Below are 16,689 nucleotides of genomic sequence, written 5' to 3'. Positions count from 1 at the left end.
TTATTTAGAATTGAGCCTTAACTATATACATTTCTGTACTGAGCATATATACTAAAATGCATATCAATCTGTGCTGAATCGCAGTCCATTATACATGGAGAGGCAGAATGGGGAAGGTCAAGAATAAGTTGAGAACAGTAATGGCATGTTTATACTCGTATAAGTGCAGCACGCCACCTGCAGAAATGGCCTAATGAGAATTGGATGCATCCCCAAATAGACATCCCAGGACTGGAGGCCTGCTGTGTACATATATTAGGATGATGCTCACATTTGCAGACTTATTTAGACATTGCTGATTGGCTGTTTGCAGTTCACTTCCTACAGTTGATAGGAGTTGGGTATGAAATACCGGCAGTCGGGATGCAAATTGTCATAATGCAGACAGCAGCATCCCGATGCTCAGTATCCCGACAGGGGATGGGTAAGTATACTAACCTTCCCCTTCTCCCCCTAACCCTCCCTTCTTGCACCCTAACCCTCCTCCCCCCATGGCTAACAGCTAAGATGCCCCGATGTACCTTCGATCGGGATGGCGGCTGTCGAGATTCCGGCGTCGGGATTTAGATAGGCGTCAGGATTTCGACGCCTATCTTTAGTCCCGACGTCGGGATTTTGATGCCCGGCATCCCATCCGCCAGCATACTAACTACATCCCGTTGATAGTACTTAATTTATTAGCATTGAGGCTATATTACAAAAGTACAAAGTCTGGATGGATATCAACTATCGATGGTTACACTCCAATGGTAAATGGTTTTGATCCAATGGTTCTCCACAATCGATGGTACAGAGCCCCCCAATAGTTTTTTTTTACTTGGAGCCTTGACACGAAGCATAGCGTCCCATGAAGTCTCTCTCCCACCTCTGATTGGCTTGGTGAGTAACAGAGCAGGAATAAACATCGGTGGGTGAAACCCTTGATGGTGCCCCTGTTGATGGTTTAACCTACATGGCCATCCCTAGTACAAAGTGCCTAAGTGATGTCACTGGTTCCTAGTGAAATGAAGACTACATTGGGTCAGCTCCCAAAATGGCTGCCTTCTCTTGTATTGAACTGTTTGATCCAGTCTGTCAGGATATCTATAATTATAGCAACAGGGATATAAATAAGTAAATTTTTTTATACATTGTATTAAGCAAAAGAACTAAAAAAGCATCCATAATTCTAAGACATACATAGCTTTAAAGGCATGCATTTAAAATGTGTATTATTATTATTATTATTATTATTATTATACTTTCAGAGGGCATATTTTTAAACTAACCTATTTTTAACATGCTACCTTCTGTTTTTGCCATCTCAGAATGGACATAATTGAACAACAGCTTTTAGAAATGTGCTTTATTCTCAGTGAAAGCCAACTCACTTACTGTATGTGCATACTGCAGAGACTTGCATGGGGACGCAGTATATTAACTATTAACGTTCCGGTCACTGTCGTCTGAGCAGTTATTGTAACAATAAATATTTTTTTTTTCTTATTTGCATAGTTCAAAATGGTCAAAATGTTCACGCTGCAGGTGGCAGGCACCCCACAGTGCTACCCTGTGAGGGGCACACTAGAATTATCAGCACATAGTGACTGTTTAGATGAATAACCCCTTTAATAGAATAGTTATAAAATGTTATTCCTTTCATAATAGATTCATGCTCTATTTCTGTACAGGAGCTTGTAGAATATTACAAACATCAGTCTCTCCGAGAAGGTTTCAGGAGTTTGGATACAACTCTTCTTTTCCCCTATAAAGCACCTGAAAATCAAGCTGGACATGCAAGTAACCGCTCATCTGGAATGTGTAAGTATTTATCTGTGTCTCTTGTGGATCAGCCTGACATGATCCTTAATTGATTATTCTAGTCTAGTTTCCTAATTGATATCCTGTTATAAAAGGAAAGGGTTTTCTCATCCTTGGCGAGATAAAACTGGCAATTACAAGCTTTATGTTACCAGAAGGAATTCAAAAAGCTTTACTAGACAAAGACCATGTGTCATACAATTTCTAGAGCCACCAGTGAGCAGAAGTTTTTATTAATTATCATTATAGAAATTAGAAGTAGCTTTTCAATGAACTTTGGGAGCTGTTTGCCTTCTACGGTAGTGCATGTGAAAACTAATACACTTTATATACAGCCAAATGAAGGGTGGATATTACAAATTGCTACATGTATTAAGCTATACAGATGTGTCCTCATTAACCTAGTTTCAGTGAGCCGCCAGGTCTTGTGTCGAGTGTTTGTTTCTGCCGAAATATCTGGGTGTGACTGAGCCTGTATACAAAGCACAGTAAAACTTGAACTGGAAAAAAGACACAGCCGCTGCATGGTAGCACTTCATATACAGATTCAGGGGTAAATTTGCTAAGACTCGAGTCTGATCGAGTTTATTTTTATTTCAACTCGATTATCATCGCCGAAACTCCGGTGATTTGATGCGTCTGAAACTCACAAATTTACTAAGAAGTGAGTTTAGCTGTGACCGAGTTGGTCGATGGTGAAGCAGATCGAAATATCTCCCCCGAGTAGCAAGTTTAGAATGAGAATACTCACACGAGATTGCAGTGTATTCTCTCTGCCTAACTCTCCCGAACAAACAGCCTGTACATATCAGTAAGATATGTGAAGGCTGTTTGTGTGGTCTACCTGTAAATAAAGGGTTAATTTAGTTTAAAAAAATTACGTACGGTCCCCCCCAAAAGCATAACCAGCCCCGGGTTGCCCAGCCAGTCCTGGTTTCTAAAAATACGGAGGGGGGAAATGAATAGGGTCCCTCTATATTTAAAACCAGCACTGGACTCAAATTCGTCCAGGGTGTAATGCCACAGCCAGGGGAGCCTATCACCGGGTCACCCCAGCCAAAGCATTTTCACCCCAAGCCGGTCAGCCCAAGCCGGTGATCTCAGGGGAGGTGGGGACACCCCCAATAATGTCTGAAGCCTGGGGCTCTTCCCCACACCCCTGGGCTGTGGGTACGGGGTAATAGTGGGGAAAATAGTGATAAACTACTGTATTTTACAGTAGAACTACAGGTGCCAGCATGCCTGCCCTTTTGCACTTGTGGAACTACAAGTGCCAGCAGACGGCCGTCACCCGTACCCCCGCTGTAAAAGAAATAGTTAAATAACCACAACACTCACACACCCTGTAAAGTATAACTTTATTACATACCCCTACCCACCTCACTCACACATACTTGTGTGAGTAAGGTTTTAAATATAGGGGACCCCTACGTATTTTTTTTCCCCCTATACACCAGGACTGGCCAGCAGCCAAGTGCTGGTTCCTAAAATACGGGGGAACACTACATGTTTTTTCCACCGTAGTTTTAGAAACCAGGGCTGGCTGAGCAGCCCAGGGCTGGTTATGTCTTTTTTTTGGGGGGGGGGGAGGGGGGGGGTCTATGTAATTTTTCATTTAAAATTAACCATTTATACACTGATTCAATGCAGAAGCATACACAAATCACACTGATTTGTGTATGTTTCTGGCAAACTCGCAGCTTAGGAGGTGGTGTATTTGAAACTTCTAATTAGCTGCGAGTTTGCTACAATTACACCCGAGATTGTAATCTCATTTCTTAGTAAATTAGTTGAATCTTTTTCATGAAAAGTACTTCCGAGTTTGGCCGATGGTGAGTTTTCTCGAGTTTGCAATCTCACCCAAATTTTTCAGTGAAACGAGAGAAATCTCTCCCAAACTTAGCTGATTTTATCTTTAGTAAATTTGTTAGTTGGAAAAAATGCCTAAACTCACCTAAGAATGCAATCTCGGCCAAACACGATTCGTAGTAAATGTACCCCTCAGACTCAGTTGCACACAGATATAAGTGTCACATATGAGATTAATTAGCACAGTCTCCTAGTGCGTCTTAGACGCATCGCTTTGCTACTAAGATGCATTTTGGTATGAAAGAGACTAGAAAAAGATGTTCAGCACACACAGGGTTGTGAGGGACCTGGCGTGCCAAGAGGGGCTGTGTGGCGTGACTGCAGCAATAGTGTATGAGGACACATCTGTAGGTAATCTTTACATGGGACAACCAGGTTACTTAGCCCACCTTTCTCAACAGCTCAGCTATACATGTTTGTCAGCACAGCAGATGAGTGAATGAATAAAAAACAGAAAATACTGTAATTGCACCACTTTTCTCCTATACGGCCAAGTATACACTTGCAGTAATAGCAACCCTGAGAGGGGCTGTGTAGCACGGCTGCAGCAAAGATGTGTAAGGACACATGTGTACATAGTAGATGTTACAGCCTAACATTATCAGACAAAGTATGCTGATTGTATATAGAGCAACAGCAGCTGTAAAGCCAAACATTGGGTATGATGCTGAGTTGGACTAAGATTGGGCCTATGTTGTTCGTAAATGGCATGTACTAAAAGAATGTGTATATTTACCTGTATGCAGAGCTGTATGCATCTTGCGGTGCACCTGATTTGTGTACACTTGATTTGCTGCTAGTTATCATCATCCGTGCGCACTTCACCTACCCTGTACTAGGTGCATAAACATTTTAATGCTTCTATCCAACACTGCAAAACCTACTCCCTCTCTGAACTCTGCCTACGTGAGAAAGCCACATTACAGCCCAGTTACGTCTGGTTAGTGGTGAGTGTAGATGCTATTAATGCGGGTGACTCTCCATCTCCTGTACTTGCGCACGTTGCGTTCCAGAGCAAGTGTTTTGCGAAAACATGCAAAATATGTTCTGCTAACAGGCATTTGTTCAACTCTGCATCAGCTCCATTGTCCGCTTCTGTATATTATATTATATAATCATTAATCACACATTAACCACTATAATGGAAACAATGAATCCATTCACAGCTTCACACAACAGCAATAATAGAGTTCTTGTGACTGTCCAACTGTTTTAAAACTACTATGATGCAGAGACGTGCTGTAAGTTACCTGTCCTAGCACTGTGTGTGTGGGCTGAGAATAATGTGACTGAGCTATTCATTGACACTGTGCAGTAGATGTGCTACTTAGTAATGCTGTATATATAAATCTGTTGTGGTTTTACTTAGTGGTGACCTTGTGACGTGGTTGTGACTCTCTGGTCTTTGCTTGTCTGTCTTCTCTCCAAGCCACGTCTGTGCTATGTGGGTTTGCTTTTGTTACTGCGCCTGAGTACAGCTTTGTGCCCCCCTCCACCGCTCCCTTCTGGTCAGGTAGCTATTGCACTGCTTTCTATTCCTCTTGCATGTCCATCAGTGTCAATCAGAGCTGCCAACTGCCTGTTTGGAAAATGTCAGACGTAAGCAGCAAGAATAAGTACAGTGCTTTATAGACAGCAAAAATACAATATAAAGGTGATATTAATAATAATATAATGATTATTCTGAATTGGTTAATGGTCTAAAAGGATACACATGTCTAATTTGTTTGGGGGTTGTGCATCTTTAGGGAACAAGAGATATTAGTGTAGCATCTGTGATGTGTGTATATATAAAAACAATGATGATTCTGGCGCTAATACATGTAGTTAACCCAGTGTAAATGATCAAATGAAACAAAACCACAATAAATACGTCCTTTGTTTTGTGCACATCCTGTCTGATTCCAGGAGCAGCTTGATAGTCAAATGCAATGGTCCACATTGGTTGTGAATCTAGAAACAATAGTGACAGAAAGAACAGCGCCTCCTAGTGCAATAAATTCAAATTCCCATGGTGACCACATCAAATAGTCAAATGCACACGTACCATTTGGGTTACGCCCCACACCTTAGAAAGAGTAGGCATATCTCCCGCATCACGCCCACTTCCTATTGAAGTGGGCAGGATGGGGAGCTTTTAGGACAAATTTGCGGATCCGTATGCAGGGGGCGGAGCTAAATGATGCAAATAGCATAATTTAGTCCCGCCCCCGCGAACCGCGGGCTTTCCAGCAAAGAGGGCGGGTCTAATGCTAGCTGTAGCCTGGCCCCACCCCCCGAAGCCGAGATGACCGGGCTACTCCAGGAAAAGACAAATCAAGAGTCGGCAAGTATGGCTTGGGGTGGTGCATCACATAGATGTGGCCAACTCAGTGTACAGACGACTGCTCGCATGGATGTCTGATCACTGGAAGTGGATCTGCAAGTACTTTACATATATATGAAGGGAGGGCTTGACAGGTAGCTTTTGAGGTAAGATGCTTGTGAGAGAAGCTACACCTCAGCTTACAGTAAGTACATACTGTAGACACAAGTGACACATAGAGGTTGATGTATCAAGCATTGAAAATAGTGGAGAAATTGACCAGTGGAGAAGTTGGTCTTATAAACCAATCAGCATTGAGGTAGCATTTATCAAATACATTCTAAAAAAGGATAGGTAGAAGCTGATTGACAACTTCTCCACTTTTCACTGCTTGATACATAAACCCCTTAATTTTACAGACTAGCTTGCTACCTGCCAGTTATCCAATCAGCTCTCTGCATGGTCCTTGGTGTTTACAGCTAGATTTTTCCAAAGATTATCTTTTACTAACTTATTTAGCCCTACTACTAATTACGAGAGCATTGAAGTCAGTGAGATCATTTTGGAAAATCCCATGGCAATTATGCAAATAGACATTTAATACATTCCCCTACTTGCACAACACAAATCAGAAATCAATGATTTCTGTGATTGTGGGATGTGTGGAAATTTATAAAACTGGAGATTTACATGGCAAATTGCCTTTAGCAGATTAGATGAATTACACATTTCCATTTAAATTATTAAATAATAAGAGATTGGTCAGAATCAACCTATTGAAAGCTTTCCACTGTAGAACTGAGCCTGTTTAGTACGGCTTCTTACACCTGCTGTAAGCAACCGCGGGAAACGTATTGCAGAAGCTCATGGATACACCTGGAAATACAAAATCAGAGGGATGTAACATAGTAAGTGTCCAAGCACTGATCAGATGACTAGTGTTTACATGAAGGTCAGGAGAGTGTCATTCGCTGATGTATTATCAAAACGTGATTGCTTCTCCATATTAGATCATTTCTCTAAGTTCCAGTTACAAATAAAGAATGATGTATGTGCCTGCCAGTCTCTTGTGGGACTGCCGAGCAAAGTGGGAAAATACGTTCAAAGGTAAAATGTAAGATCATATAGACAGGGATTATCCAGTTATTAGCTACAACAAAAGTTGGCAACTCTGAAACATATGATCCCTTAGCATGCTTTATGTCTGACCTAGGTCTGTCTGTCTGGCAATTCGTACCAGTATACCTGGACTTAAGAGACTTGAGTAATCTATCTACCAGAATGTACAGATGTGCCCAGCTAGTTTGTTGCTCCATACAGCCATGTAGCGCGCCATGCATCTCGCACTACACAGAAGCCTTGAGTCGCGCCACACAGAATGTTTGTTAACGGAACGTAGCGTAGCACTGGAAAAAAGTCATATCGTGTAATACAACTTTTTGTCCACCAGGTGTCACTATTCCTAAACTACACAGCACATGGGTCAGAGGGCCTCATTCAGAGGCGGTAGGAGGATGCAAGCGGTCGCTCAGAAACTGGGCGGCCGCTTGAATCCTGACCGGCCGCCTCTGTTTCGGTCGTTAGGCTGTGGGTTAACACCCACAGCTCTAACGACCGCTAGGGTGATGGTCGCGATGGTCATTGACCATTGCGACCATCGGGGCTTACGACGAGACCCTAGGGTAGGGTCTCACTTGTCGTAAGCCCCGGAGAGCTTCTGGCTCTGTCAGAGCCGGAAGCTCTCCACTGACATCACTAGTGATGTCAGTGGGGCCTCCCCCAAACGGCAGGCGTTCCCATGGGAACGCCTCCGTTTGGGCTGCCACCCCCCCGGCCCGCCTTCCAAACGGGGTGAGCTGTCAATCAACATCGACAGCTTGCCTCCTTTGGAAAGAGACCCGCTACGACCAGCGCTGTCGGTCGTAGCGGGTCTCATGCATGCGCACGAAGGAGCCAGCTCCCTCGTTCGCATGCGCACTAGACAAACATCGAGGTGGCCGTGCGGTCGTAGACCGTACGGCCACTTCTGAATACAGCCCAGAGTTCCAATGCATTTTCTGTATCACCACCCGATGATTGACTGATAGAAGCTGTGATTGGGTACACTATAGTATAGCATTTTGGTCATGGAATCAGGGCTGTAGAAGAATGTGTAATAAAGTATTAAATAATAACAGTACAGTTTGTGTTTGAGTCCTGTACTGTTAAAATATATATATATATATATATAAATATATATATATATTTGTCTCATGGGCTCAGACAGGGGTCACAGGCATGCAAAGCTTTCACTAAGACATGATGACTCGGTAGCACAAGCGTCTTTTATGCAATTTTTTACCTTCAAATGCATCTGAATCATACAGTGAATCGAATTGATAGCACAAGCAGCTTCTGCTGATCAAAATGATATGCAGCATGCCTATATTCTGTGAGCCAGTTCGGGTGTATCTGCACGCGAAACGTTATGTTACACTAATAGCGACTATAAAACTTTAATGTAGTGATTTGCTTGCAGATACACCCATGCTGGCTCACAGAACATAGGCATGCTGCATATCATTTTAATCAGCAGAAGCTGTTGGTGCTAGTTGGTAAGGTCTGCGCCTTGCACCTTGAGGTCTGGGGTTCGATTCATGGAAGGGGTGTTTTTTTTTTTCTTCTTCTTTTGAATCTTCATTACAAGATTAAAAATAAATCACTTGGTGGTGTGTGTGAATTCTGTTATGGCATGGCGTGACTCGGTAGCGCGAGCATCTTTTATGCAACTTTTTACCTTCAAATGCATCTGAATCATACAGTGAAGCGAATTGATAGCACAAGCAGCTTGTGCTGATTAAAATGATATGCAGCATGCCTATGTTCTGTGAGCCAGTTCGGGTGTATCTGCACGCAAAACGTTACGTTACTCTAATAGCGACTATAACACTTTAACGTAGTGATTTGCTTGCAAATACACCCGTACTGGCACACAGAAGATAGACATGCTGCATATCTTTTAATCAGCAGAAGCTGCTTGTGCTAATAATTAGGATAAAAAGACGCATAAAAGACGCTCGGCGCTACCAAGTCACACAGCACTCTTGCGCTTTGTGTGGAGCAACTTGTAGAGTACGGAGGATAGATGTATGTGGACACATCTCATTTACTATGCTGCAAAGTACCTGTCCCCAAAAGTGACCCTACAGTAGATGCATATTACTGTACCGAGTCCCTATAAAGCAGCCGTATATTAGCTAACATTGACCAGAAGACGCACACTAGGCATTACATAATGACAGATTTATCAATGGAGCACTCGCCACCTAGAGGTTAAGCAGTGTTTTACATGCCATGGCTTATCTTTCGTTGTAGAATACCACGGTACGCCACAGTACAGCCATCACATTTCATGGCGCGACACAGGAGGCCTGAATGGCGCGCTATGAGCAACAAACTAGCTGGGCACATCAGTAGAGCAGGAACTGGTTGCACTATAAGTAAGATTAACATATTGCAATTGAGGAAAGTTTTGCGCAGGATTATGTTAGGCCATGAAAGACACTGTTAAGTATTTATTATTTATCCATTATGTTCCAATTTTTCTATTGTACAATATTGTTTAAAACGGGATACGTTCAGTATCCCGACACATGGGATTCCGGCACTTAGAATACTGGCGCCGGAATCCTGACACCTGTCAGAATCCCGGCGCCGGCATCCCGACCGCCGGTCTCCCGAAGGTAAGTAGCGGGATTGGGGGGAAGGTTAGGTGTTAGGCACTAGGGTGAAGGTTAGGGTTAGGCACTAGGGGAGGAGGGTTAATTTAGGGAGCGAGAAGGGGAAGGTTAGGCACTAGGGGCTGAGGTTAGGTTCAGGCACCGGGGATGGAGGGTTATGGTAGGGAAATGGTTAGGATACCTACTGACAGGTGTTGGTATCCTAACCCTGTCAGGATGCCGGCATCAGGATTTTGACCGCCGGCATCCGGTACCCATCCCGTTTAAAACAGTAGGACACATTATAATGAAACTGTGTATAATGATAGAATACATGGTGTCTGTAGAGGAGAATTACTGTACAAATAAGTTAAATAGGAGAAACTGTAGAACAAAATGGTTTTTAGTGGATTTGAGAATCAATCAAATGTTGTTTAATGAACATTTCCTCAATCTATAAAAGTTTGTCCCAGGACCCAAATGGATCAGTAAATATACTGCCTTGTTAGTGGGAACATACACTACAGAAGGGTTTATGTTTTACTTACTATGTCCATTTACATTGCAAGAAAATATCCAATCCCAGCAAATCTTTTCAGTTATCATGGAATTGTATTTGCTGTCAGTTTATATAGAACAAAACTGAGCACTTGAGAGTGAGAAAGTCAACCCGCCATTAACAAACACAGACATTGCAAAGGTTTGTTACTTAGGGAATTGCAAATGTACTTTTTGACCTGTGGGGATTATTTACTAGCAAATCTTGTGCTATTAAAAGCATTGATCTTCTAAATTTCGGGCTTAAACATGCCGGGAAGCAGTGTCTTTTGCAAGCTGCCGCTTAGTAAATAAACCTCCAGAACCTGGCTCAGGTTTTAAAATCCACCCCATAAAACAGTTGTATGGACCCGTATCTGCTTATCCAGTTATATTGATGCATCATTTGTCTGAATAGTGGGGAATAATCATAGCAAGTTACCGTAGCAATTTAGGATGGAGAAAAACAGAATAAATTGGACCCTACCCACTTGCAAATGTAAAAGATATAGGTAACGCTAACACAGAGATTTAGTATCCAGGGCTTGGGATTGTCTCTCACTTTCCACTAACTTGTTTACAGTTTAATACTATACAACCCAATGTTCTATGTCCTGCTAAATTTACTAATGTTACTATGAGGCGATACGTTGTAGCTCCTCTTATGATTACATGCCATTGTTCTTTCAGTCCTGACTCCCAAGGTTCTAGGTATTGCAATTGCTCGCTATGATTTCTGTGCCAGAGACATGAGGGAGTTGACGCTGTGCAAAGGTGACGTGGTTAAGATCTATACAAAGGCTGGGACAAATGGCTGGTGGAGAGGAGAATCAAGTGGAAAGGTACAGTATATTCATGGGTAACAGGATATTCATCAAATGTGTGCAGTAAACTCTTGATTATTGTGTACATTATGAAAAAGTATATTCCCTCTGATAGTAGAATTCTCATTTGTACCATTTCGCCAAAGGCAAGGTAACATGTACACTTTAAGAGGGTGACTGGTAGATGGCACAAAACTGTCCCTCAGAAGATGAACATATTCCCTGATTATTTTTGTGTTTCTCAGTTTTAAAATGTGAGAACAAACAGCAAGAGTTGGGCACTCGGCTAAAGGTGTAGCAGCTGATTCAGAGTTGGGTTCAAAGCAAAAAGGGGGAGCAAATTTGCATTTTGGCAAAACCATGTTGCACTGCAGGTAGGGCAGATTTAGAATGTGCAGTGATATTTAGGGTTAGGAGGGGCGTTTACTAGCTGAACTTTAAATTGCAGTGTAAAAATAAAGCTGTTAGTATGTGTGGGCTACATACAGAAGCAGCCAGTATATACCCAAATTACCTTATGTGTCAGTGATTTAATTAGGTCTTAGTGAATTTATAGACTGCATTCCTAGCGATAATTTATTCTACCAATAAAATGTAAGAGTCCATTTTGAGTTGCCATTGGGTACAACTTAAATTAAAACAATTAAATATTCTTGTGTAAAACAATGTTTTCCCAAATATTTTAATTAACTTAAAAATGAGGTTTAGCTATACGGCACGTGTTTGATTTCATAGTGTTGGCGTGTATTTTTAAAGCGGCAATAAAATGTAAAAGTCAAAACCAACCTGGTTTCACCTTTTAAATTATTGACCCTTTAAGGGCTAACTTGCCGGAATCACGACAATATCTGCATCTCGTAGGCTATTACTTAAGGCCCTCGAGGTATAGGTGGTGTTTCTCTTTATCTGATTACCTGTTTTTTTCACATAGGTTGGCTGGTTCCCATCCACATATGTAGAAGAAGAAGACTGATTGTAATGATTTAGCATATAACACTGGAAGAGTTCTTAAAGTTTGCAGAGTTCTATTCTTCAAGATTCTGCCATCCGTCATTGTGCAGTGGAGTCTGGTCTAATAGCCTTTGTGGCATGGAGCAATCACTGGATTTTCCTATGTCTCCATATTGCTGAATGCTGATGAGCATGAGTAGTACAGGAGACACTATCAGGATGTACAAGATCATGGCAGGCCGGAGTGTGCACAGAATGAGCCAGAAACTGTCTGTGCAAAGTTCCTGCACAAACCATGCGTTACAAGATATATATTTGTATAGGAACTTCTTTTAAAGAACAATTGAACCCATTTCCTAAACATGCATCAACTAATATATTTGCAAATAAATAGCCCCAAATCAAAATATATTGGTCACTGTTTGCAGAACTGTCCCTGCTGTTTCAATTTTGAAAAACCTCAGAGGGATGAGGAGTTTAGGGACTTAAGTCACTATTACTGTCGTTTTGCTTAAAAATCTGCAGTTCCTTTCAGTAAACAGCCACAATGGACCTCTGACCACACAAGTACTCTCCGCCCAGGTGTCTATCTGTGGGCAGGATAACAGGAGCATTATGCAGTATAAAGTTGAAGTGAGGAAGAACACCAGGAGCTAATCGCTTGTGACATGGTCTTTTATATATGGATTTTACATTTCAGTCTGTATTATTTCTTTAAATCATTAATGTGAATTGTCAGTACACATGACTTTTGTTCCAAATATTGCACTATTACCTTGCCTGAGATCAGCTATTATTATTTATTACAAATGTAAATTTGCATTAAACAGTTGTAAGTTTCCATATTATATTATATGCTGCCACCTAGGAAAACGCTTCTACACGTGCACCAACCTTTTTCATTAGCTATTCTCTTCACTTCAACCAAGATTTAAAGTATTTTATATATTTTTTTTATATTTGCAATATTTGAATTTCTTCTAACATTTTCTTATGCTAATTATTAACTAATGCTCACTTGTTGTAAATTGGTACTGATACAGAGGTGAGGAGGATTATGTCTGCAATTAGCTCACATACTGTACTGTACATTTATTTATTGTTATAAACGACCACAATGGACGTCACGTTTTAATGAAATAGGTGTTTTCTTTTTTCTTAGCATCAGTAAATTCAGACCAGGCTACTGTATTAGGGAAATGGGGGTGTGAAGTTGGGAACAGTACATTTTATCCTGGTTGGAATAAGTAAGTTTGTGGTCTCAGCAATCTCCCCGTTTGCACTGAACTGCGTCTGCACTGTCCATTATTTTTTTGGTTTTGTGTCTAACACCATAATGTTCATGTTTGTATTTCACCCCCCCAAAAAAAACATAAACATAAAATTGTGATATCCTGAGTAGCTTTTCCTTCCTACATTAGTATTAATATAATTTATATATTCAGTATTGTAAACACATAGGTATTGCCTATCAAACTTTCAAATATCAAAATATGCAGAGTTACAATATGCAGAGTTATTTCACATCAAATTACAGTAATGAACGTATACAGCTGACAGCTCTGTAGTCCAGCTTTTATTACTCACTGATTGGTCCGATAACACCATGTGACTTTTGCACGAACCCATAGAAGTTGGAGTTGTACTTATTATATAACATTATGCACAGAGACTTGAGTAGGACTACAATTCCCTGTAAATCAAAAGTCTGAGATGACGGCAGCCAGATCTCATGAAATTCAAACTGTTCCTCTGTTTTTTTTTTTTTTCTTTCCATTAATTATTTTTTATTGACTGTTTTAAATTAGGGACGTATGGCGTTCAGAGAAAGGGTAAAGGGAGGAGAAAGGGGAAGGGTACAGGACAGGGAAAAGACTCTGGGCCTGATTCAGACCCGGACGCTATCAGCAGTGCGCTTGCTATTGCCGATGGTTGCTAATCTGTGCATGCGTATGCATCGCAATGCGCATGCGCGAACTACACTGTGCAATCACAGATCCCTCGCTCGCCCAGCAAAGCCAGCCCAGCAGAGTGAGTGACAGGAGTGTCCGTTTGTGGGTGGTGACAGGGGCAGTCCAGTAAAAACGGGGGGTTGGGGATGCGAACACAGCATGTCCGAGTGTTTCAACGCCGTCTTAGAGGCGTGCATAATTAACAGGCAGCGTCATAGTACACGTCACCAGCCATTTTTTTCCTCTGTTGTCCTCGCAATGCTTGCGGTTCAAAAAAGCTGCCACAAGCACTGCGTTCACATCTGATAGTTGTCGATGTACCAATGTTTTCATAAACTTCCAAGAGATGATGTGGGGCAGTGGGTGTCACTGCATACGCTAAGGGGAGTCCGCATACACAAAGCGAACGCTCGTACAGGTACGATGGGTGTGCTAATGCCTTGGCGAGCGATCGATACCCGCCGCGTCACTTTCAAATATTTGCATACGCATCATGCGAGCGTACGCTCATAGTGACCGGGTCTGAATCAGGCCCACAATCTGATCATGTGTTTTGCAGTGCTGGCAATTCCCAGTCATTCTGAGGGTCAACTTGGATATGTAGAACCTGAATGTTGGTGAATGAATCCGAATCTGAACCAATCATCTGTAATAATGACAACCGACCATATTAATAGCGGAAGTGTAGAACACCTTTTCCCATACCTTCCTGTGCAGTTGTTGTAAACCATTAACTATTTGGTGCCATGATGGGGCATTGCCGGCCTCAGACAATAAAGATGTTAAAATATCTAATACAAGTCCTTACTAGTGTAATACAAAATATCAGACACATGTAGGACTTGTAATAAAAACTCTGGTTTATGAGAAATGGAATACAAATAAGCAGTGTGTATATTTGTATAAAGTAGTTTACTGTAAATGATTTCCTGTACAGTCTACTAAATAACATCAGTGTTAAAATGATAAAACAGTTATATATTTGCAATGATTGTATTGATTTATGGGGTACAGCAGGAACAACTCCTTTTTTTGTGTCTATAAAACCCAGATCTGTATATACAGCAATGCCCACCACTCACACACTGTACTTTTTATTATTGTACTGTTTTTGTAGACTTCATAAAGAATGAAAAAAACAATCATTGTACAGCCTGAGTAGAAGCTTTATTGCATAACACTAGTAACACTGGATGCAGTCATTAGACCAACATTCATAATGTTGAGATCACTATGTTGACAGTTATGATGTCAACATTGTTGAAATGTCAACAGGAAACATGTCGACATCCTCAGAATGTTGACATGTTCACAGTGACGACATCTGAAATGTCAACATGTGAAGTCCTAAAGTTCTCAGAATGTCAACATTAGGGTTAGGCTGTGGACAGGAGGGTTAGGTTCAAGCACTAGGCAGTGGTTACAATTAAACTGCGGGGAGGTGGGGGGGTTGGGTTAGGCACTAGGAGAGGGTTAGTAGTAGCTATTAGGGATAGGGGAAAAATGCCAGAACTCTGCTCCGGATATCTGCGCTGAAACTGCTCCAAACGTGACCCTTGAAGCCGCCATTGGGAGGGGTATGGTATGAAAAGTCAACATTCAGAAGGTCGACATTTAGAATGTTGATAACATAATGTCAACAGGTTCTCAATGTCAGGATGGACTTCAGGTTGACAATTTGTTAACATAAAAAAAGGTTGACGGTTAAAATGTTGACAAGTTCATGTCATCATTTAACATGTCGACACCAGAATGTTGACATATGTTTTTTTGCTTGTTTAGCCTAACTCTAAAAATTAGCAAAAATACATATGTTGACATTCTGGTGTCAACCATGTCAATCTTTGTTTATGTTGACATATTGGATGTTGAAATAAAGTCCACGTTGACATTTAGAACCTGTTGACATTCTGAATGTTGACCATCTGACCAGATACCGTCGGGAGCAGGTAAGTGAATGCTGGGCTACCAGGGATGGGTTGTTGACATTTCAGCAGTGTCAACATGAATGTTGATATGTCGATGCGCTACATTTTGACCATGTCAACTTTCTTACTGTATGTAGACATTATGAATGACGACACAATGAATGTTGACCTTGTATACCATAGCCATTAAAACAGACACATACCATTCTTGGAAAAACTCCACCCTCTATGTCAGGCACTACCTGTAGTTTTGCCAAATTAGCTGTTGTAGGTGGCTGTCCTAAGTGTCACCTTAATGTAGTCTTATGTGATTCTTAATCAATAATTCAACTGTAAGTGATTACAGAAATCCTCATCCTAATTAGCGCTGCTTCAGTTATATTTTCTACATGTCTAAAGTTTAACACGAATGTGATAGCAATTGCCATAGTTATAATTCTGAGTGATAGATAGGACTGACCACATGGGGAAGACTTTGACGCTTTGGTCAGCTTAACGAATATTGCAGCAATTGAAACTATTCCCTGTTTATAAAGTATACAGAATACAACTTGGAGTTTCTGTAATATATATGGTGAGTGTAGAGCTTCTGTGGTTTTTATGTAATTTAAGTCAATATAACTCATTAGCTATTTAGTGCCTGATTCAGAGATGTATGCTAATGCCGTCGCAACTGCAAATATGTACGCAGCTGCTATGCAAAAAAATGTATTGAGACGCCCACTTGTGGCTGTGCAAATCCAAGCATCAGCATCAGTGTACAAAGGTGCAGCATTGGTCACAGATCATTCCATTATAGCAGTCCTGAGTGAGTCTATACTTCCG

At 41.3% G+C, this 16,689-nt stretch overlaps 1 protein-coding gene across 4 annotated transcripts in view; it reads left to right on the top strand.

Annotated features, from left to right (window-relative positions):
- VAV3 (vav guanine nucleotide exchange factor 3) overlaps window positions 1–15,017 on the top strand; it is a 317,308-nt gene extending 302,291 nt beyond the window's left edge. For 2 of the 4 annotated variants that reach the window (XM_088474049.1, XM_088474048.1), the window contains exons 25-28: window positions 1,671–1,800; window positions 5,099–5,182; window positions 10,900–11,051; window positions 11,965–15,017. In XM_088474049.1, coding sequence (XP_088330175.1) covers window positions 1,671–1,800; window positions 5,099–5,182; window positions 10,900–11,051; window positions 11,965–12,006 — 408 coding nt within the window. In that variant the 3' untranslated portion in view covers window positions 12,007–15,017. The remainder of the gene's footprint in view (window positions 1–1,670; window positions 1,801–5,098; window positions 5,183–10,899; window positions 11,052–11,964) is intronic. The other 2 variants (XM_088474051.1, XM_088474050.1) reach the window with 1 other exon arrangement.
- Window positions 15,018–16,689: the final 1,672 nt, after the last annotated feature.

Source organism: Taudactylus pleione, unplaced genomic scaffold (assembly GCF_031769625.1).
Source record: "Taudactylus pleione unplaced genomic scaffold, aTauple2 ptg000146l, whole genome shotgun sequence".
NCBI lineage: Eukaryota > Metazoa > Chordata > Amphibia > Anura > Myobatrachidae > Taudactylus > Taudactylus pleione.
Note: the sequence above shows the minus strand (reverse complement) of the source record. Positions and strands in the feature narration are given on the sequence as shown.